The sequence below is a fragment of the Archocentrus centrarchus genome, chromosome 13, assembly GCF_007364275.1.
Source record: "Archocentrus centrarchus isolate MPI-CPG fArcCen1 chromosome 13, fArcCen1, whole genome shotgun sequence".
Classification (NCBI taxonomy): Eukaryota; Metazoa; Chordata; class Actinopteri; order Cichliformes; family Cichlidae; genus Archocentrus; species Archocentrus centrarchus.
The window spans coordinates 12,224,574-12,247,612 of NC_044358.1; the positions used below are offsets into that span (position 1 = coordinate 12,224,574).

Consider the following 23,039-nt stretch of genomic DNA (forward strand, 5'->3'; position numbering starts at 1 on the left):
CAGAGTGGGCTCTTAGAGTGGTGAGTTTAATGAAGAGGACAGTGAACGGGTGGGCAGACAGACAGGTGCAGGTCCACATTCACCTGACAGACAACACTAATGTTTAAAGCCTCATCCTCCACTTCTCTGAGCTGGTTACACTTTAAGTCCAAAGGTTTTTAAGTACTGCGGGGTGCAGTTGGTCCAGCTCGTTCTTTAAGTTGAGCTCCCAGGATTTGGCAGTGAGACAAAGAGAGAGCTGAGGATGTAAAAACTCTCAGAAGAAAAGTGGAAGCAGAGAAACTCAGCCAGACTTCTTTAAGATGATTGAACCCTTGAAAGCCACGAAGAGGCCGCTCTGACAGATGATTGCTGCTCAGATCCATGTCAACTAAAGCTGAGGTTCCCCGGCTGAGAGCACTGATCCGGTGTAACTGCTTCTTGATAGATTTGTGTGTAATAGATAGCACATCAAATTTGCTGTGACACAAACAATGCCTTGTTTTTACTAATTTACTAGTTGCATGTTCACGCTGCTCTGCCGACCTGTAAAGGTGCAGTAATCTAATCTGTTCAGTGGGGTTTTTTTACCGTCTGTACTGCTAGGACGTCACAGGGCAACAAGACCTGCAAACTGCTCCGGGGGTGTTTCTGCTCTGTCATTGCTCTCCCCTCTTCACCAACAGATGGCGCTATAAGCTCACATTAGAGCTCAGGTGTGTCTGTAGCTCCCTGGATGTTGCTCATTTCTCCTCAGTGCTGTAGAGTAGGTTGAAAGGTCATTTCCCTTTTTTTTGGGGGGGGGCACTATTTACAGTTTTTCCCCCTAAATGAGTGAAGAGGTTTAGGTTTCTGTTTAACCCTTCAAGAAGGTTTTTAACTTTCAGGTTGAAATGCAAAGACTACAAAACACACTGTTTAACCCTCTGGCGGGGGGGGGGTGTCAGCCTATCATGACACCTCATTAGAAACTGCTGTTACTGTAAGTTTGGTGAGGAAGACCAGAGTTTTTCCCTGCTGGGAGTTTTCATTGCTTCATCTGCGCCTCCTTTAAATCCATGTAAATGACGTCAGTGTGGACATTTAGCAGCCAGCTATGAGCTGCCTGCTGCACTGACTGTCTGACTGCACGGCTGGCTGAGCAGCCACCGGGCTGCACAGTAGGTCAGACTGGCTGTAATCCCTTCCAGATTACAGTCCAGGGCACCGTGGGAGGAAGCGTGGGGGATTGGCACAGACTCGGCTCGTTACAGCTGGCTTCCTGCCAAACAGGAGATGAGGAGTCTGTTTGTGTTTTGTTTCTCATGTTTATCTTCTTTTTACACCTTTAAGTTTAGGAAGTTTTATTTAATATTAGTTCTACCCTGATTTAGGTCAGGCTGAATATTTTTATCCCACACATGGGAGAAATCACACTTTCCAGTTCCAGTTTTTAAAAATATACTGATTAATGATCATTTGTTATTTTCTTTTTGTATTCAATCTGTCAGAACACCTCTAAGGGGATATATATTACAATATATATATATAATGCAATAATCAGATTTAATGAACCAGTTTTCACTGAATCATAAATTAATACCACATGGTACAAACAGGTCTCCGTATGTAAATCTTCATCTGACTGATGTTTGCAGACGACACTGTGATCTGCAGTGGAAGCAGGTGAAGAGAGCCTGGAGAGGTGGAGGTATGCTCTGGAGAGAAGAGGGATGGAAGGCTGTAGAGGCAAGATAGAAGAGGGAGACAGGAGGAAAGGCGGAGCTGCAAGGAGGGCAGTGAAGTTAGATGAGTTTAAATCCCTGGGGTCAACCGTCCAACGCCATGGACAGTGCATAAGAGAGGTGAAGAAGACCGTGGAGGCAGGGCGGAGACGAGTGTCAGGGGTGATCTGTGACAGATGCAGAGCAGCAAGAGTGAAAGGGGAGGTTTACAAGATGGTGGGTGAGACCTGCAGAGGAGGGATGGTGAAGATGGAGCTGCCAGGCAGGAGGAAAAGAGGAAGACCTCAGAGGAGGTTCATGGGCGTAGTGAAGGAGGATGCCAAGGACAGGGTGAGATGGAGGCAGATGATCCACTGTAGCAACCCCCGAAGAAGAAGATAAATGTTCACTTGCAGCAGGAATTTCTGCTACAAAGGAAGAACTTCCTGATTTCCTCAAAGGACAATCACAGACCATGATCATAACACCTTTTAAATATGTTTAAATACAAAGGAGTGCCACTTTTAACTTTTGAAAGAAAGCCTTATGGCTGTGGAGGTGTCCTCGTGTGCCTCTATCTTTACCAGCACCCGGCTTTAGACCCTAGACTCAACTTCTTGGGGGGTTAGCTCCTGTTTTTTTGGGTTAGGATCAGGAGTCGGTTCAGGGCTGGGAAAGAATTGGGTTATGATCGATCCCTGCTGACGTGCTCAGAGCAGCACAAATCACTAGCTGTTACACACACACACACACACACACAAACCCATCAGTCCCAAACAGAAGCACATTCACCCACCACCACCTTTTCCATAGCCCATTAGATATATTGACAATTCCACATTTACTTTTTTTTTCTTTTTCACTCTAATTGGTTTATACACAGCTGACCGGGCAGCAATGCTAATGCTGCCGGTGTACTCTGTGACACCGAGTACAGGCTCTTCATGGAAATATGGACTGCTGCTCTGGCTGTTCTTTCCAGCATCGATTCTCATGCAGCAGCAGCACCAGCAGCACTCGGCTCTCCTGGTAAACGCCTTTCTCTGCCTCTGCTCTCCGGGTGATGCCAGTGAATCTGCTCGTGTGCTGCTCACCTTTTACTCGCAGTACCCGACCCTCAGTCTGCAGGGGTTCAGGTCACTAAGGCGCTCAGTCATAACCAGGAAGGAGGGGCGCTAGGGAAGGATGAGGCCCTGGGTTCGTTCCAACAGGTCCAGATCAGTCCAGGTAAGGTTTGTGTTTGATACCTGGGACACTTTGGAAGATAAATATCCTCTTAATTGCATTCAATATTAAGTATACTTAATGTAGTTCAACTCAGCAGGTCAGAGTAAAGTTCAAAAGGAACAACCATGCACTTTAATCAGCACTTCTCTTAGAAAATTCAGGAAACTCAGGGTTAAAGTGCACAAATGTCAACAACAGTAAATTAAAAGAAAGGGAAGTAGCATCAAAAATTAATAGAAAAAAATGAATCTGCTAAGTGTGGTCCCATCTACACCCACTACCAGACGAAGGCCATACTGATGTTTGTGGTGTCAAAGACTGATAAATAATCATTAAAAAAAGAGTCAAAGCTGAGCTTTACAGTCTGAGTGCGGCTTTGCTGCAGGAATGCTGTATTATTAGCTTCAGCTGTTTGGGCTCTTTCTGTGAACACACTGCAGGAATAAATGTGCTTAGCAAAAACAAACAGCCACAGCGTCCCCCTGCTGAGCAGATGAGCTCAGTACATCCTGACTGTTTGGTGCATGTGTGTGTTTTCCTGTTTAATTCACCAGCTTCCATAAAAGTGCTGGGTTTGACTTCTGCTTCAGACGTTTCTCCTCTCTTCGTTGTCTCTTCAGTGAGTGACACAATTCACAGCGACGGTACCATCCCTGCTTTACTGGAGGTGCTTTGATTGAATCAGCATCATACCAGACAGACGATACGAATTTTTAAATAATGTGTTTGTTAGGGTTCAGGATGCAGTTTATACTGGAGGCATCGTGTGTACTCACCTCTGGGTCTAAGTGGACGTCCTCAGATCTCCCATTCAACATTTTACCTGCTGTTTGTGCATATGTGACATTTTTAAACCATAGAAATGAACATTAAAGCTCTGCAGTGCCATTCAAAGCCTCTGCTGTGGGAGAGAAAACATCCCATAAACTAGCATTGAATCAGTATAATGCTGTAGTGTAATGTTTATGCAGAGCACCACCTAGAAAGTAATAATACTTGATTTCCTGAGGTTTTGGTGATCTTTCTGATGACCTTTTAAATAAGAACCTGTTTTAAGGTTTTATGTTCAGCAGTATAAGCTGCTGGGTTGTGTTGTTATCTGTCTGTGAGCAGACCTGCTCTTTAATTCCTCCTTTAAATCATCAGCAAGGCTCCTTTCAACAAAGGCAGAGCCAGATTTGATGGCAGCATTTTCCACAAATTTCTGGTAATATCATCCTACTCTCTCTCACATACACACACACACACACACACCCTTCAGCATGCCGATATGAATGGAGTAATTGTGCCTTTAGGCACACTGGGGGGGGGGGGGGGGGGGGTCTGATGCTGCTGGAAACGTGGTGTTTTGTGTTAGGTTTGTGTGCACATGAAACATGGCGCTTAACTCCTCTGGGTGAATATTTCAACCTTTATGATGAGCATCTTTATAGTTCAACATGAAGCTGTTGTATTATTATGTATTACAGCCTAAGAGGCCTTCACAGGGCGTGAGTAGGGTCCAGGAGGGTGAGCTCACTTTATCAGAGCTCACCCACCACGATGTGGTGAAGTGACTTTGTAGAAGTCGAATCTTTGACAGGATCCCTAAACCTGAGACTCTCGTGTCCCGTGTCTGTGACGCTCTGGCTTCTGGAAAACACGAGGCTGGTGGGATTAAAGCTCCCCTCATCTCTATTTATTTTCACCCCTGCATGTTTTCCTCTGCCTCACACAGGCTGGCTGCAGTGCAGTTTGAGACGTTAAAGAGAACAAAGAATAAACCTCCAGATTTGAGCCACAGAAAGACAAATTTCTGTCACGTTGAGAGGCCTGGAGATGGAACAAATTCACTGACCCGTATTGATTTATATCCATTAGTTAGTGTGTCAGTGGGCCATGCACAAGTGCACACACTATAAGTGGCCTTAAAGTCTAAGTGACATGATAATAATACTATTTTAAATACTTCTTTCTGTGAAAATACTGTTATAGTTGCAACAATGATCCATTTGTGAAGTACTGACAGTAAGTTGCCAGTTGGAGGGATGATAATATCTAACAATGACTAATGTATAGATTTTAGCCAACAGGAGGCGATAAACAAAGAGGATAGAAATTTTTGATGTTTTGTTTCTGGAGATAAAATTTCCCTTATTGTTGTATTTTGTATAAAACTTGTTACTTATTACTTTAGTAACTCTGACTTTAAAGGTACTTTTTGTAATGACCGTCTGCAAAATGTAACAGACATCCACCACCAGGGGGCAGTGCTTTACAGATGTGCTGATGTTCTTTGGACTTTTGGTATTCGTCTTTAGCCCGACCTTCTTTTCCTCCACAGGCTTTGTCTTGTAAATAAAATGACTTGCCTGATTGAATCGCTGCATGTCTGCTGGTACTGGGTTTCTCTTCGACAGTCATCGGTCGCCCGTTTGTTTTAGAATTGATGTGAAATTTTTGCTTTTTACATTTAAAACATTTAAAACCCTTCATGGCTTGACTGCTGATCTCGTGTTCACCTCGCACTTAAAAACAGGAAGAAGAGGAGTGACAGAGCCGTAACAGCCAGAGCTGTTGGGGCTTTCCAGCCCGCCTGAGGAAGTCCAGCTTGTTTCATGCATTTCTTTAAAATCACCTTTATTATATTGTAGTGCTTTTTAAAAGTAATAAATTAATTATAATATTTAAATTGCCAGTGACTTCTCTTACATTATTTTTAAGCTTTAGATTATTTTTAATTTGTTCTTGTGAGTCTCACTGTATTAGACTCTTGAACCAGCACGTCAGCTTTGCATGGCTCTATTTTAAACTGGTATGGTCGAACATTTTGTAATACTCATAGACAGCATAAAGGATGGATCTATGCTTTGTGAAGTCACCCACTGGTTTGTGAAGTCCCGGTATGAAGCTCCAAGCTGAGCATTTTCACCATCCTGCTGTTTTTGAAACTGGATGTGCCGAGCCGGGGAAGGGGGGGGACTGCTGCTGACCGTGAAACCGTGCTGGCATTGGCTAATGACTCGTGACTGACAAGTCACGGCTGCCATACGACCTGAAAATAGCGACTGAACCCATAAACTGACCGGGAACGTGTTCACTGAAGGGCTGTCTCCTGGTGGTGATTAAAAGGAGTGCAGGCATAAGACGCTTTTCAGCGCTGGAGGGTACAGCCATCTTTTAATCACAATTTAAATTAATTTTATTGATATTATTAACACAGTACATAGCTGTATGGGACATAAAGCCATAGCGGTTGTTGCCTTAAATTCCGTTGAAAGCTTTCGATCATCTTGGAAGGCTTACAGTGCTTATCTTTAATTCACGAGATCTGATAACTTCTCGGAAGACTGATTTTATGCGAGGTACCTGAAGGCAGCACGGCAGATGAGAGTCTCGCGCGTGTCTGTGTGCGCGTGCGTGGACGCAGCCCTGCCTACCGGTGACGTCCCCTCTCTCTTTCTCTGTCACTGTTCTCGGGAGGCGAAGGCGGGGAGAGCTCCCGTTTTCTCTCGTCTCCTTCTTCTTTCTCTGAAAATAAATGGTATGTTTGCGGCCCGGCGGAGACGTATCTGAGACCTTTCCATTTACCGCTGCAGCACTTTTAACCAAATCAAACGAGAGGAGCCAAGGGCGGAAGAGCCAACCGGAGGACTCGCTCACGGGGAGGCTGCGCGTCCGCCTGCTTCCTTTAGGACATTGATTTATTTACCCGGGCCCTGAACGTCTCCCGGCGTCCACAAATGCTGCCTCAGCCGGTGCCCGGTTCCTTTTAACTGACTGTGTCTTTGTGGAGCGGCACCCAGAATTATTCAGCAAGCTAACAGGAAAGCAGAAAGTCGCCGTTTTTTTTGTTTTTTTTTCTGAAGTCAGACCGCGGTGGTCACAGGGACGCAGAGTCCTCGCCTCTGTTTCCTCTTATCAGCCCCTATCGGCTGCTCCCCTGGCCGTTTTCCTCCTCTCTCAGCAGAAGGCGATGCAGGTGGAGGCAAACCGGGGACCACGGGGGCTGTTTTGTTAACTATCCAGCAGCGTGTCCATAGAGATGATAGGATAGCGTCTGGGAGGGGATTTGGGGGAAAGTGAAGAGCTGAGTGGGGGTTTCAGATGAGGCAGATGCAGCAGACGGACATGAAGTGGATGTAGCCAACCAGTTTGTTTGTGGTTGTTTTTTAACGCGTCAGTTTAAGCTGGATCACTGTCCTGGTGATCTGTGCTGCCTTCGCGGACTGTGACAATGAGGATTTTATGAGAAGTGAAGCTGTTTTTCCCCTCTCCTACATCCAGCCAGCCTGATCTGGGGTGGCGTTTTTCTCACCCAGTGTGAACACAACCCCGACTTTTATTTTTCTCCTGGACGGCGAAGCTCACTCAGGGACAAAAACATGTCTTTACGCACAGCACTGCCTGGGAACGAGCGGAACCCGGACCATGTAAGTAGATAATTAAAAACCATAGGTGTCTGTCTGCGAGAGGTTGCACTTAGGTTTTTATTATGCTTTTCAAGGAGTTGATCATAATAACCCCCGTCAGCCCTCAGGCCCTGAGATTAGTCTGCCATGTGCAAAGAGCAGCTGCAATCAAGCAGGCGCGCTAATCTCCCCTAGCTCATTTGGGACAGGTTGCAGTTGGACACACAAGCTGTCCAGGATGGAGATATGAAGAGTACACCTTCACCTCCACCGGTGTCTTCATTGCGCATGTTTGTCCCCCCGCTCTCAGCTGATCAATAATTAATGTATCTGATGCAAGACCACCCAGCCATCTCTACGCCCATCCCTCACCTCCACTTCATCACCTCCACCCTGTCTGGCCCGCCCAGTTTCCACTTTAATAAACCCAGCTCCGTGGGCAGCACAGTATTGTGAAATCTGCTGTGTCAGGCTAGCTGGGTCTGTCCTGCTGATCTCCTTCTGTGTCTGTGGCAGCGTGGGACTTTGGCAGACAGGATCGGAGTTATATATTCTTGAATCAGTTTGCAGTGTTTGTAAAGATGCTTGTAATTAATGTGAACCTCTCTGCTGTCCTTTGACAGCAAGCCGGCAGCTGTGCAGAGTATCCCCACCTCTGTCTCAAGGGCACCCAGCTTAAAGCGGCCTGAAAAATCACTCACTCCTTTTGGATGTGAAGCTCTAACAAAGGCCACTTCCTTTATGGAGCAGCTAACAAAACACAGAATGTTTCCTTTCCTGCTTTTTAAGGTTATTTAAGGAGTGTGTTGTCACTGCCTCAGTCCATGTGTATCTGATGTTTAGATGGGTGCAAATATCTCCATAAGCACCCAGGGTTCTCAAAGTGTGGTCCCAGGGCCAGTGGTGGTCCCTGGTATCATTTTTTTGTGGTCATGAACATGACAAGGAGTGATAAAGCACACAGTGTTTCCCCCACATAGCTGGGCTTGATTGAGGCATTGCAGGTATTGTGAATAACTAATTATTGCAAATTTAACACTAATAACGAGGGAGAGTTGCACTGGTGCAGGACAGGAAGTAGGGGCCAGACCCTCGGAAGTCTCGCCAGCAAATGTAGACAGCTTTTAGAAATGTGAACTCGAAGGCACGCAGACATGGATCGCTAGCTACCTGCGAGTAAGCTACTGACAAGGAACCTGCTTAGAAAAAAGCACCCGACGCCGAAGGCTCAAACAGCAATCCCAGTGAAGTTAACGGCGTTCATCGTCAGGCTACTCAGACAGGAAAGACGAGTTTCCGCCTGACTGCCTCAGGATGTATCAGAGGATCGAACTCATAACGGTGAAAAGAGCTGCAGTACGCGATGCTGACGTGCTGAAGCTGGAGAAGAATGACGAAGCAGAACGCGGGCATAAGAATAAGATGGTGTAAGACCTGAAGTTAGGCTCGCAAATAGTAAAGATACACAAGTGTATACCGTGGTCTCCCAGCATTCAAGGGGCGGATGCAGTCTGTTACTTGGATGCACCGCCCAAATGTATCAACAGCTCTCCAAGTGTATTTTTTAGTTTTATCGTCCAAGACAGCAGCATTATTGATTTACTATTGGCGAGTCCCCTTGCTCTTATTTTGAAAGGTGATGCTAACCTGAAGATGGTGGTGCTTCCGGTCTAGTTTTCCCCTGCAGGCTGTGAGGATGTGGCTGATGTCGTGACTCCATTGCTCAGATATCCTCGAAGTCTTGGTGTGCAGCTGGTGGCAGTCCGGTCTTTAAGTCTGACGTCATTTCCGGGTCCAAATGCTCCTAATTAAACAGCAATGGCATAACCAATGACTGTTCACTATTAAAGATAATTGTAACATACCTTATCAGCTGCAGCCATTTCCGCTTCTCTTTCTCATCAGTAAAATGACAGCTGAGTGTGGTTTTTTTTCGAGTCGGATTGGTTAAAACAATCCGTAACACAGCATTGCGGCATATTGATCACGTGACAGTTTGGACCGGAAATGGAATTTTACATCATCACAACCGGGTAGCCTCTTCTCTGTGTTTCGAGCTGGAGTCCTCGAGCCTGCACGAGGTGGAAAGATGGTACGCTAGTAGAGACAATTCCGTCTCTACTATTTATTGCCCCGATCTATACATCGTTTTACAGTATATTAATTGGTCTAAATACAGTCTGTGGGAGACAATGTAAGGTAGAACCAAGGGAGAATTTCTCTTACATGGCACCTGTTCCTGCCACTTTAAAGCACCCTAACATTAAGATGAAGAAATGTTTCCTCAGTAATGGTTAAGAGCTAGAAGAGATTAAAAAATGATGAACCAACACATTACTAACACTGCAAAGCTTCGATTGGACACTCGGTCTAATCAGAACAGTGAGAACTCCAGGTCTGCGTCGTCTGGTTTCCTCTGTGTTCACGCTGACCTTTTAGGCTGACCTGGTGACATCAGTGAAATGTCGTTTTCCATCCTGGCTGAAGGCCGTAATGTAAAGTATGGAATACATGAAAGTTGGGGTGATTAGGTCCCTCTGCTCAGGGTGATTTACTGTATGCATGTTGACAGATGCTGACTCACTCTGGATTGTAAGCTAGGTGTTTATTGCTTGTACTCGTCGCCGGGACCCAGAAGTGCTTTTAGAGGCAGCAGAATCCAGATGAAGGCTTGCGTATTAATAAATATGAAGAGTAAAGAAGCTCAGTCTCCACATTGAGGACGATCTGTTTCCAGTTGCCTCTTTGCTTTCTGAACATGCCGGATTTTTTTTAGTCCTCACTGAGAGATACCAAATAAAAGTGAGTGCCACTGGTGGATTCTTTCCCCTGTTTTTTTAATAACTGCAAGAGTCATAATACGGTTTCTCCTGATGCACAGCGGTAAACTAATAACAGAGCCTGTTAAATGCTTGATGCAGTCCCCTCTTGTCAAAAATGATCCTTGTAGAAATGCATACGTAGCGTTAAAGCTGGTGAGAGCTCAGCACTGCAGGGAGCAAAGCAGTGATTGCTGTCCCTGCTCAAACGCAAGCCTTTATTTCTCAGGAACCTCACCATGGCTACAACACGGGGTCCCGCACACCCCCACCCTCCCATCATTCCTCACCCTCTCCTCTCCATTTGAACACACATTCTCACGACTGACTTTCTGCCTTCAGCTTGCAGACATCATCCCAGTTTGATTTATAGCAAAGTCCTTCTACAAGCACGTTTTGCCTCTTGGCAGCTGTTTTAAAGCCTCTATCTAAATGAATGGGGAGGCGTCCATAACTTATATTTCAGTCATCACCGGGCACAGAAACTGCATGTGCAGAGTCACCCGGGGCTGCTCAATTATGGAGAAAATCCCAGTCACAGCTATTTTGGTCAGTACCAAAATCACGACTGACCGGATTACCTGCAGACACCAGAAGAATAGAAGGATTATTGAACTTTAAAAAGTGGATTTCTTTGTACTTTAATTATGATTTAATTGAAAAAATTAATAAATGTTAACCTAGCGTGCCACAGCCTGGCTGGGAGTGACTTTGGAAAGAAAAGGGTTGCTCTCAAAGAAAAAAACCAAAACGAGAGCATCTTTAACAGTAGAAGTGTAATGTGTATTACACGTCTGCTACATAGTACTGCAGTAGTACATACAGTTAAATAACTGTAACACTGGGTTAAATCCATGCCTGTATTGTCTATGCTGGATGTCGGCACAAACCAAAACCGCTGCATACAGCTCGGTCCGCCTGGTAGTGATATGCAGCGTAAACACAGCATGTTGATAATCACAGTGGGCAGTATTTGTCTCTGAGTGTAGACGTATTCATGCTTTCATAGCTCTGATAACTCTTTGCTCCTTCCTTGTAGTAAAACTGTAACATTTATTGGTTCCAAGTCCAACAGGATTAGCTCTGTTTCACAACTATAAACGCAGGCAGTGATGGCACCCACCAGGTGTAGGAGCCACTGGGCTTAGACGCAGGACTCTAAACCCACCCAAGAACAGTTTCCAGTGCTGATTAATTAGAAGTATTGTTGAGTGCCAGGTCAGCACAGGGTAGTCCGTGAGAGTTATAGATGTCAGTGGAAAGGCGAATGAAATGAAGTCATAAACGCAGCACGTGACACGAATGCCCTCTCTCTCTGTATGTGTGCTTAAACGTGTTGCTGGATCTTTGTGTGTTTTGCGTGTAAGACTCGAAGGCCGTCACAAATGCGCAGTCACACGGCTCAGCGTGATACGATCCCGCTGTGGCGTCGCCTTCCTCTGAGATCATTATCACCACGTTATCATTCGGTCACATCACAGTGACGTGGCAGTCGGCACTTTCACACCACGCTCTGCAATCTGCATGTCCTCTCTGTTCCCTCCTTTGCCTCCTGCTTCTGTTTGGTCCTGTCATTTTATTTCTGACTCCATCAGAAACCAGAACTAATCCCTGACACGTCCTCCACCTTTCTCCTTTTTATACCCCGAAGCAAAAAAAATGCTCCAGCTGCTTTCTGTGCTTCCTTTAAGTCCTTGAAATTGTGCTTTTTTTTTTCTCCACATGCACTAACCAGAAAATTACTAGTTGTTCAGGACAAATGAATAAATTCATTTTCTTTACATCGCATCTTATTTTCCATCTCACTGTCCTGTCTGCCAGCAGCCGGCTGTGGATAACTGGATGTTTTCAAGGACTCTGTTTGTATTTTACATCATTTATACTTTACAGAAACCAGTCTTGACCTCATGGTGACGCGTTTACATCTTTCATGTAACGGTACAAAAATAAACCTTTTATAAACATGGTGCAAAAATTGGGTTCAAGGCTACTTGTATACTTGATTTATATGTTTTCATCATACATACACTGTGAAGCGAACAGGCGTTTGTATAGCACTCGTCACCAGTCAGCCAGTCATGGATGCATGTGGACTGGAGGAAGAAACCAGAACAAACAGGGAAGACCAACAAGATTCAAACCCAGAACCAGTCTCCCATTAAAGATCCTCCCCTCATGCACCTCTGGACCGTTTCAGGCTCTCCTTATAGCCCTGTTGTACTTGTGCGTCTGCAGTGCGTGCTTTCTTTAGCTCCATTTGCCCTTGTCTTGTTTGTGTGTTTTCTTGTGAAGTAACCTCATAAATCAGCGTGTTTTCGAAGCAGCATCTGTATCAGTGCATCTGTAGCTGCCTTGTCTCCACACGCGGATGACTCTGTCTAACCTGCTAAACCTGCATCTGTAAAAGGGCTGCGAGAATTTGCATATAAATCTAAGTATACAAGTTTTCGTTTCATCACGGGGTCCTTTCTGCTTTTTAACTGTAGTCCTACATTTGTGCTTTTAGAAGAACGAGTTGTGTGGTGTTATCGCTTGATTTTAGGATATTTTTAAAGACTCAACAGCAAAAGTTAATTACAGGTATAATAAACAAGTGTGCATTGCTCTTTTTGATGCTGAACTGTGGGAATGGATGGGCTTTTTTGCTTGGGGCTAGTCATGAGGTTTTAATGTGTGTGAGAGAGAAGGAAGTCACATAGAGGGTGTGGGTGAGTGCTTGTGTGCACATGCACAGCTGTGCTTTCTTACAAAAAGGCCAACATGTCTGCCTGTGTGCCACTGCAGGGCACAGCGAGGCTTTTGTGTTTCCACGGACAAGCAAAAGAATTCAACTACTTGCTGTCCAGACATGTTACCCAAAAAACTGGCAGCCTCCTCTGATGCCCACGATGGCATTCATTTCACCTAGAAACACTCCCGATACAGTCATAAACAGCCTCAGGCTTTAGATCATCTGGCCCGCTGAGGCCAGCTGAACCATGGGTAATGATGATGCGTATGAAATTCAGCGGGCTGCTGTTCGATAGCCTGTTTCAAAGATTCAGGTGGTTTCGTGACAGCACAACTTTGAAACTGAAGTTTTTAAACAGGAGGTGGGTTTGTGTCTGTGTGAGCCGTCGAGACGACCAAGAAACCGGACCTTTTTTAGAAGTCGCTAAAAACAAAACCGTGATCTTTTCTCTGAGTCGCCCAACCCGAGCGAGTCATTTTTAATAGCCTGACCCTGTCTGAACCTAACAGAACGGTTTCCAAAAAAAAAAATTACTAACACATTAAAAAGAACCCAAGTGAAGCGCTGTGACTTTAACCGCTCTGTGAGCGGGGATATTCATCCCACCAAGCCCCCACATGTGGACTTTTAATTATTATTAACTTTGTGTACATGGACATGAATTAGTGTCTGTAAGACTGGACTGATGAAAGACAAATCCATGGGTGAGAGTTTGTGATTATGTCACAAAGTGCAGTGAGGCTGTTGAGCTAACACGTACCGGCCACAGTGGCTGGCTGGTGTTTGCCGCTCTGCGATCGTGCCAGCTCGACCCAACTGAAAAGCATGAGTTACGGCTGCAACGGTAGCACCAAAGGTCAGAGAGGTGGGACACTCGGAGGGAAGTTTCCAGCTTAAATCCCTGGAGGCGTGATTGAGTTACCCTCTGTTTAGCCTTAACAGCTACAACAAAGGTGCCCGTGAGCAGGTCACGGAGCCCCCAGTTTCCCTGGTTATATTTTGCTGTGTGCAGTACTAGTAAATGGTGGTAGTTGGAGTCACCTGTGAAAGCTGGAGTGAGTGTAAAGCAGGGCTTAAGAGCTTACTGAACCTTCATGAAAATGGCTCTCTCAGGATGGCGGATTTCTATGGAAAAGTTAAGGATTTGCTTTCCCTGCTTGGTTCACTGGTGTGAGAGCCATTCCCATCACCCTCTGGCTGCAGCATCTGCTTCCTGTAGATTAAATTTGAGTGATTTCTCGTGATCTTTATGCTTCATTTGTGCACCTGTAAAATCAACAAATCACACTTATAAAAAGGTAGACGGAAATGTAAGTTATTTTAAAATAAATGCCGTTAAGTTCATTCTTGAAAAAGAGCTAATAATAATCTGGATTAGCTCTGTGACTAAGAAACAGAGTTTTGCGTGCAGGTGAATGAGGCCCAGTCAAAATGATAAACACAGTGATTAAACTTTGCTGGCACCGAGTCCAAAAATAACTGTCTTGGCATTTTGTCAACACAGATTGTTTTCCCTCCAGCAAGTTTGTAATTCTAGTTAAGCGGTTCGCCCGCAGACGCTGAACAGGTGGCGTTTTCTGGAGATCGGGCTACCGTGTGCAGAATGGCACTTTTCATGGAAACTGTGCACAAAGACCCCCGCAGACAAGAAGATTTGCACAATTATAAAAACCGAAGCAGCAGACGGGAATAAAAGACACTCGGATATTCATAGTCGGGGCACACAGTCAGGCTGTTGTGCTCATTGTGTCGAGGGCCTCTTCAGGTGTCGACTTACTGTCCTTGATGCTTCTCCTCAGCCTGAGCGGCTACAGTTTAACCAAAAGCCCTTATAGTTAACAGCCATCCAGGGCAGGTCGCTCTCTGAGAGCCATAACTACAGTCTCAGTGCTCACTGGCATATAAAACTGCACATGTACACTCACCACTGAGATCTCATAAAATCCACCCAAACTTGCGTCAGCGTAACACAAAAAGATTATTTGATGCCCAGTTTGGCCGTTCAGAAGCGGTCCTGAAGCTGTCGGCGTGACCGTTGTCACCTCACCTCTGCCTCAGAATGAAACTCTGGTGACATGTAAGCAAGTAGCCCCTGCTGGTCCCCGTGTAGTTATTAAGGCAGCGAGTCTGTGGATGTTCCTGTTAGTTTGGCCCTGCATAGGTGCTTCAATTAAATAAAGTGAGAAATATTTCTGTCACAGTTTTGGTGGAAGGCCGATAGCTCTGTGGGTGCTAAAGTGTCTTAATAACAGTGATCAGTCCCCAAAGGTTCTGCATCCATTTATCACCTTTTCTTATGAGCATACCAACAACTGCCTTCAGAGTTTGTGTTGTTTATTATAAGCTGTGTGTGATAAAGATAGCATCATGTGATTCACCATGATGTGCATGTGGTGATGTTCCAGTTTGCAGCAGTCCATCAGCTGCAGCTCCTCACCAAAACAGCGGCTTTTAACTGTGGTCAGCAGAAACAAGGAGCCTGTGATGCAGTCGCTGTCACGGTACTTCCTGTTCCCCCGAGTGCTCTTGTTAGAGTTAAGCTGGCTTCTTTGCTTTTATCGTGTGGTTATAGACAGACTCAAGTACACTGCAAGTGTTGTCAGTAGCTGTGTCATAACTTCCCCTTAACAGGGTGGTTAATAGCTTCCTGCAGCAGACCATAATCTTAAAGAATAGCAGCTCTGAACTTAAATACCTAACACTGACGTCCATTATTTCAGAGGGTCTCTGAAGCCAAACCAGCAATTACATTTAATTTAGGCAATGCTACCAAGCAGGTCATGTTTCTCTGCTATCGGTGTGGATGGTTTCATTTTCCAGACAAATTGCTTTGGGCATGAGGAACAAGCATAATTGCAAGAGGTTATGTAGATCTTGTAATTTTAGATTAGGCAGCAAACAGGGCAGAAACAAAAACGGAGCTGTGGGAATAATGGAAAAATGAGTGGGAAGAAGTCAACAGTCAGAAGACTGAGAGGATTTGACTCTCTGTGTCTCTGAGGTAAACTGGTATGAATATGGAAGTATGCAGCAAACTTTGAAACCGTGAGTAAAAATCCAGTAAAAGTAAAAAAAAAACTAGACAGCGTTGGCTTGTGTCAGAGGCTACGAGCTGTCTTGTTGTCTCTGTGAGAGGAAGCTAAGCTTTCATACCATTTCTCTAGTTTTAGCAGCCACTCCCACCAGTGACCGTACTCAGTCATACTCATCTGCGACACTACTAAAAAAAGGCTGCTGTGCTAAAGAGCACAAGCAGTTAGTTTAGTTTCAAAAAGCCACCAACTCAACAAATGAAGGCCAATTGTAAGATCACAGAAATCTTTCCAGTGTAGTCCTTTATTACAGTTTGACTTCACCCATGATTACATGTGCACACTTCTCATTTGAGTAATGCTGAATGCTGCCGTGGTCGTCAGTGTTTCCACTCGGGTGACTCCTTAGGTGAGGGCGGGGGGGTCCCCAGTCATTCTGTTTGGTACACAAAAAACAGAGACTGCATGCAAGTTGGCTTTAAAGTCTGACACTGAAGCTTTGTTTGTTGCAGTATTGTGCTTTGGAACCAGAAGTGTAGGTAGGCCCCAGTCAGACCATCTGGTTGCTACAGACAGATCTGTGTTTCCTGGTTGCTGGCTGTGTGGTTGTCCTGTTGATTGCTGTGATCGCAAACAGATCGCCACGGTCGGCTGTAGTTTGCACGGAAGATGCCAACTTGTCTGCAAAAGCTTGCTAACTACTGGTAGTAAAAAAGTGGTGTCGCACTTTTTTACTACCAGTAGTTAGCAAGTTGGAGATGCAGGAAATGGAGAATGTTTGCCTTCAAAGTAAAAGTTGTGCCTTATCGCTGCAACAAACATGTTTTTAGAGGACTCGCTAAAAAGGGAGTGAGGGTTAAAGCTGGTCCTCCTCTGTGCTGTTGGGTAGCATCTGTCCATCTTTAGTTTTAGATTAATTCATGTGGATCTGGAACCTTTTGGTGTATTTACAGTAAACTAGGTTGCTATAATGTCTAGTTGCACTTTTCTCACTGTTGTGGCTCCCTTGCTGGGCTGTGTGCACGCTCCATCCTTCAGTCCTGCCACAAACTGTGAGAGAAATGAGCGAGATCATACGTGACTGCATAAAGCAGCAGAGACCCTGACACTGTGGGGAAATGATGCAAGGTCGCCTAAATTAGGTAAATGAAGTAAATAAAAGATTAGAAGTAAAGAAAAAACTAACCGTGCCTTTTCTGTGCGTTGGTAGATACAAACTTACACAGTGATGGAGGGTTTAGGGGGAGAGAAGCTGAGGCCTAGCCAAGGAGTGACTCAGCTCTTTAATCCACTGCTGTTGATCCAAACAGAATAAATCTGACCCTTACTCAGCCTGTACTGATGATTACAGCCCCATGGCGAATGATATGCTGAGTAATGTGGCACATTTCCAGAGGCAAAAAGAAAGCGTGTGTGTGTGCAGTCCTGACAGAGGAATCCGGTTACATTTTGCATACCATGGAGCCAGATAATGTCAGACTGGAGGAAGGAGGCTGCATTTAACCCACAGTGTCAGATAGTTGTCCTCTTCAGGTTTGTGCTGTCTGGCTCATGTTGGTGACATTTGGTGATGTTTTCTTCTCTTATTCCAGCGTAAGAGGGTAATGGATTTAACAAAGAGGGCATTCATCTGTTTTCAGCAGGATTACTGCTTTTATCGAACTCACGGTCATCTGAAGATGAGGGTTTTAAGTGGGCTGTTTAATAACGGTCAGAGCAGACCTTAATCCACAGAACGCTGTGACAGTTTCTTGATTTTTTTATTATTTGTTTTTCAAATGAAGGTCAGCTTAATGATAAATTAAGTGTATCTAACAGACTCAGAAGGAGAGTGCCCCTCATTGTGCCTGACCTGTGGGTCCAGTTAAAGCAGTGTAAAAACAACAAATATAAGTATCAGTGGAATCAAATGAGGCTGCGCTCAGGGAGATTCCTACAGGCTTTGCTATGCTGCTGCATTTGGCTCATAAACCAGAAGGTTAACGTTGCATTTCCTGTAAAAGAGGACAAGAGAAGCAAAACTGGTCTGACTCATGCTTTGGTTAATGGGTATTGGTGGGAATTCGAGTGAATCTGGCTGAAGCCAAACATCGCCTCTCTGCTTTGTTTGTAGCCGAATACCCTTAAATGAAAAATGCTTTAGTGATGTTTCGTTTGAGTATCATTTTTATGGTTTAAAGGACGACATGTGGAAGCAACACTTATTACTCAGAGCAGGAAACGGCTCATTCACACTCCCTCTGAAAGAAAGTCAATTCTCCTCTCTGCTCCCATTTACTCCAAAAATACTGACATCTCAATCCGACGTGACCTTCATCTGTTCATCATACTCCTCTCTCTCACTCTGTCATCTGTTTACTACTACAGCACAAAGTGCCACAAAGTGATTCATGAAGAAATATCCACTCCAAAAGATTATTTATTGCTACGAATGTGACGTGATGGTGGAGCTGAAATGTCTGAGTAAGGACTGATAATTACATTAGGTGGTCAGAAATCAATATTAAATCAATATTATCGTTTAAAATAGAGCTCTTGTGCTTTGTCACTTGCTATGAGACGGTGTTGGTTGGTCTCATCCATAGTCTGAACATCCTGCCCTCCCCCTGTGAGCTTACTGATATCCACCTTCCCTAATGCATACTGTATGGATGAGACAGTTTATATCCACACAGGGGCTACACCAGCCAAACACTCATCACTCAATGATGAGTGGTTTAGCCAACCATAATTAGTGACCATGAGTGAAGGGACATCATCTGAGTGGCTAAAATGGTTTAAAGGAAGTCTTATTCTTTAGGCCTTTATTTTATTTTATTAACCCCCCTCCCATATGTAGGGATTTGCATCTATCTGACTTTAGGTCTGTAGTTGATCTTATAGGTTCTGGTTACATAGTCACTGATGTGTTTCATGCTCTCCTGCCAATCAGCTGAGTCGCATTGACTTCCTGCTGTCTGTGGTCAGCATGTTGCTTTAATACACACTCCTCCTCCTTAACATGCTGATTATGAATCAGCATGGCCTCTCCCTGCACGCAGCAGAGGTTCGAGCTCGGACTTGTGTGCACGCCCACGGGTGGACACGTCCATTTCTTTAGAGTGTCTGTTTGCTCAGAGGCCAAGATCAGGCAGAATAAGTTTACTATCAGTTTAATAATGTTGATGCAATGCATCGAGAGTAAAACAAGTTCAGAGTGGCCTGCTTGACCTGCAGGCTGCTGATGGTCACTGTGACCGTTGTTGATCCCTGAGATCATCGTCCATCTTGGGGGTTGTGGTTTTAAAGCCTGGTTCCTTTTTCTTCCTCAGACATAAACACACGTAAGATGATCGCCGTCATTTTAGCTGTTCTGTAACACACGTGTCGACTGAGACACTTTCAAACAAATCAGATCACATGGACATTATGAGGAACGTCAGGCTGCAGCAGCCGCTCGAGCTGAAGCTCCGCTGATCAGACAGCTCGTCTGTCATGGCCACTGACACGGTTTTTTATTTGGCAGCTTTCTCTTCCTCTTGGTGCATGCCAGGAAACGCTCGCTGAGTGTCGCGGTGCAGCATGTGACACGTCTGCTGTCATCACCGTGACATCTCGCTGTCCAGGACAGGATGTGACGCAGGCAAAGTTCATGCAACTTCCTGCTGCTCTTGACACACAGTCCTGATGGATAACTGCGATGTGACAGGTTTGTACAGGGATCCTGAGCTGTTAGAGAGGAAGAGGAAGACAGAGCGAATATGTCCAGTGTGCACGCCCTCAGGCCAAGAGAGGAGGATGACCTGAGATGAGCTCAGATGTAGTGGCTCCATGAGAGGAATGTAGGCCTGCCAGTCAACCTCAGATGTAATTACACGGTCTGGGGCCATTGTTGCACAGCTCTTTAGCTCTTTAAACTTAACGATCTTAAGCAGGAGCACAGAACAATTAAATATATGTAAATAAAGATCCTTTCCACCAGAAATAATAGCACACCACGCGTCTGCATTTATGTTTATTTCTGTATAACATGTTTGTCTGAAACAGGAGGAGGAACTAAGAAAAAGATAAAAAACAAACACAGGTGGGCAGCCCCCCCCCCGGTCTCAGTACTTTCTAATGGTGGTTCAGGTAGGGTGGTGTTGATGTTGGGTCTATCTGACTAATAATTTAATTACAGAGCTGACAGGGAGGCTTAAAGCAGCGTGCATTTCTATACATGCCGTAATGAACTGTGTATTCTTTTCTGTTTCTGAGGTCGTCGTCTTATACGGAGGTGTAACTGATTCTTACAGCGGTAACGTCAGGATTTAGTGAGCCTTATTTTATTTTATTCTGAGAATAAAATAAAGGCCTGAGAGGAACGAAGACTGCCTTAAACCTGGAGACCAGTCCAGGCTGTCTGTGTGAAACCAGCTCCTGGTCTGGTTGACAACATGCAAATCAACATATAGCTATAACGTTACAGTTAACACACAGTAAGTGCATATTTCCTTATTTAAGTTTTCCCTCCTACATGGTTACAACAAAAACTGAATGTGCTTTAACTGCTGGGGCCGGATGAGAAATCTGACATGTCGACATCACCAGCAAAAACATTACTGTCTGCACCTTATAAAGGTCAAAGTTCAGTTTCCTTTTTTTAGCACAAGATAACAATCCTTTCTGTTTCTGGCCTTCTTATCTCTTTGTTGTTTTCTGTGATGTTATGGGGACAGTGTGTGTGTGTGTGTGTGTGTGTGTGCGCAGTCGTGTGATAGAGGAGGTGTGTGTCAGCGACACACCAGTCTGAGGTCGAGAGCCTCAGCAGGTGAGGAGGAAGCTGGACTGATACCGCAGGTCAGCGCGTCTCTGACGATGGCTGAAGGTTACACCACTCCTCTGCTGGGCACTGAGGTCACACATCCTGCCTCCCTTACAACACACACACACACACACACTCAGAGCAAATGCACCTCCCTCGGGGCGGGGTCCATTGTGTGGAAATGCATTTGTGTTCGTCATAGCGCATGAGCTGACGTAGTATTGCCTGCCGCACCTTTTACACTCCACAGAAAATCACATTAGTGTTTTGTCTTAGTGGCAGCGAGCCGAGTCTTTTGTGTTGAGTTATTTATGAGCCCAGCAGCTGTATGAGCAATAATTCCTACATCAACAACAGCAACATGTTAATTGACAGAAGAGACGCAGCATCCACAGAAGTAATAAACAGGAAAAGATGGCAGGGATGCTCCTCGAAGTATGAAGGAGGGAAACGTTGCTCATTCGAATTAGGCACATATTCAGAGTATTCATGAGTTTCCGTTCATCAGGTCATTGCCACACAGATCGGTGCAGACATGCAAACATGCATGCCACCACAAATTTTAGCTCACTTTTATTGCAAGAAGGGTGTAAATGCTAACAGTGATGTTCTGTGATTTGTGGATCATGATTCAGTATCTCTGAGGGTTTTCATAGTTCACATGGAAGACAGGACCGGGAACAGTTTAATGCACTGAAATGAAAAGTTTGCAGCCCTGCGTGCGTCCTTGAATCCACAGACGATCAGTTCAGAGGCCGCGGTGCTTTTAACATTCACAGCCCGCTCATTACTGATTAGCTGGGAGTTTAAATTTGACTGGACCATCTGTTGAGCATACATTCACTCAGTCAGTGCTTTTTAATTCTTATTTAACTTTTTATTTTCAGATTTTTAATGCATCATTTGAAAACACAAGAGAAATGAATGAAACCTGCGTCTAAGGCTCTGATTGGCTCTTTTTTTTGCTCTCGGTTTAAGAACAGTTTTTAACTGTATTTGTATCGTAGTATAAAATATGGTATATTTTATATATTCTTCAGTTATAGCAGCCAGCTTCTCTCAGTAAAAGTGAATATAACAAAAGAAAATAGCTCCATAAAGTAGAATTACTATAGTAGAAAAGAGCTTAGTTAAATAGAATAAAGAAAATGAAGGAGCTCAGTGAGAATCTAAATAAAATACAATAACATGATAAATAAGTCAAAGTGTAGCAAACACTGCAGGTTTGAAATAATAAAACTATTAAGATGAGCGCACAGAGGATTCTGTGTGTCCTGTATTTGTCCTTGTGTGTATACGCTGATTCCAGGCACAGACACACAGAAATTTCTTTAAACAACTTTTGTCAACTGCACGTCTTTCAGCATCATATCAGGCCCTCTGTCAGCCACACACGCTCGGTGCATTGTTGTTTAATTGACATTGAGCTGTCATTTGTATCATCCATCCATCCATCCATCCATCCTCTTCCACTTCTCCTTTTCAGGGTTGTGGGGGGGCTGGAGCCTATCCCAGCTGTCATAGGGCGAGAGGCAGGGTACACCTGTACAGGTCGCCAGCCTGTCGCAGGGCGTAATTCAGCCACACAAAGGAATACGCCGACATGCTGACTGTGTTGAGTCAATGACGGGAACCTGTCTGTCAACAGCGTCGCTCTCTAAGCTGATGTTGAGGGATTTACCCGAAAAGTGTAAACTTCCTTTTATTATGATGACTGTCATACCAGCAGGAAGCGTGACTAAGAAAAGTGTTTCAGGATGAGTTTTCTTCAGTGACTAATCTCCTTTGTATCATCACGTATATAATTTTTAACCATCTGTACATGAGGAGCAGATGGTGCAGTGAAAAAAAGAAAGTCATCCTTCCACCCGTCTTCTGAACCACTTATTAAAATCAGAGTTGCGGGGGGGGCTGGAGCTCATCCCAGACAGAGTGACAGGTTGGGAGCATCCTGCACAGGTCGCCAGTCGATCGATGGGTTAACACAGAGACAGGCAAACGGTGACACCCACAGCCAGTTTATCCTAACGTGGACGTCTCTGGACTGTGGGAGGAAGCCGGAGTACCCACGCAGGCACAGGAAGAACACCTCAGCCAGGGTTCGAACCTGGAACCTTCTTGTTCAGACTGTACATCAAACATGGCCGCCACCGTGACATCACAATGCTGCAGCTGTGCTGGGTTTTCAGAGGCTGTAGTTTTGTAGTTTGCATGTTTGGAAGAGAAGGTGGAGTGATCAGCTAAAGGTAGCAAGCTTGGTTAGAAGGATGCATGAACTATAAACTGACTAACATTAGAATTTCACCCACTGAAACTGTAACAGCAAACTGTATTATCTGTCATATAACTGAATTAAAAATGCTCCAAGAGGCTC

General features: G+C 44.8%; 1 protein-coding gene across 2 annotated transcripts in view; it reads left to right on the forward strand.

Annotated features, from left to right (window-relative positions):
* Nucleotides 1-6,301: 6,301 nt before the first annotated feature.
* Nucleotides 6,302-23,039, forward strand: part of mark4b (MAP/microtubule affinity-regulating kinase 4b) — a 53,592-nt gene continuing 36,854 nt past the window's right edge. For both annotated transcript variants that reach the window (XM_030744508.1, XM_030744509.1), the window contains exon 1: nucleotides 6,302-7,321. In XM_030744508.1, coding sequence (XP_030600368.1) covers nucleotides 7,274-7,321 — 48 coding nt within the window. In that variant the 5' untranslated portion in view covers nucleotides 6,302-7,273. The remainder of the gene's footprint in view (nucleotides 7,322-23,039) is intronic.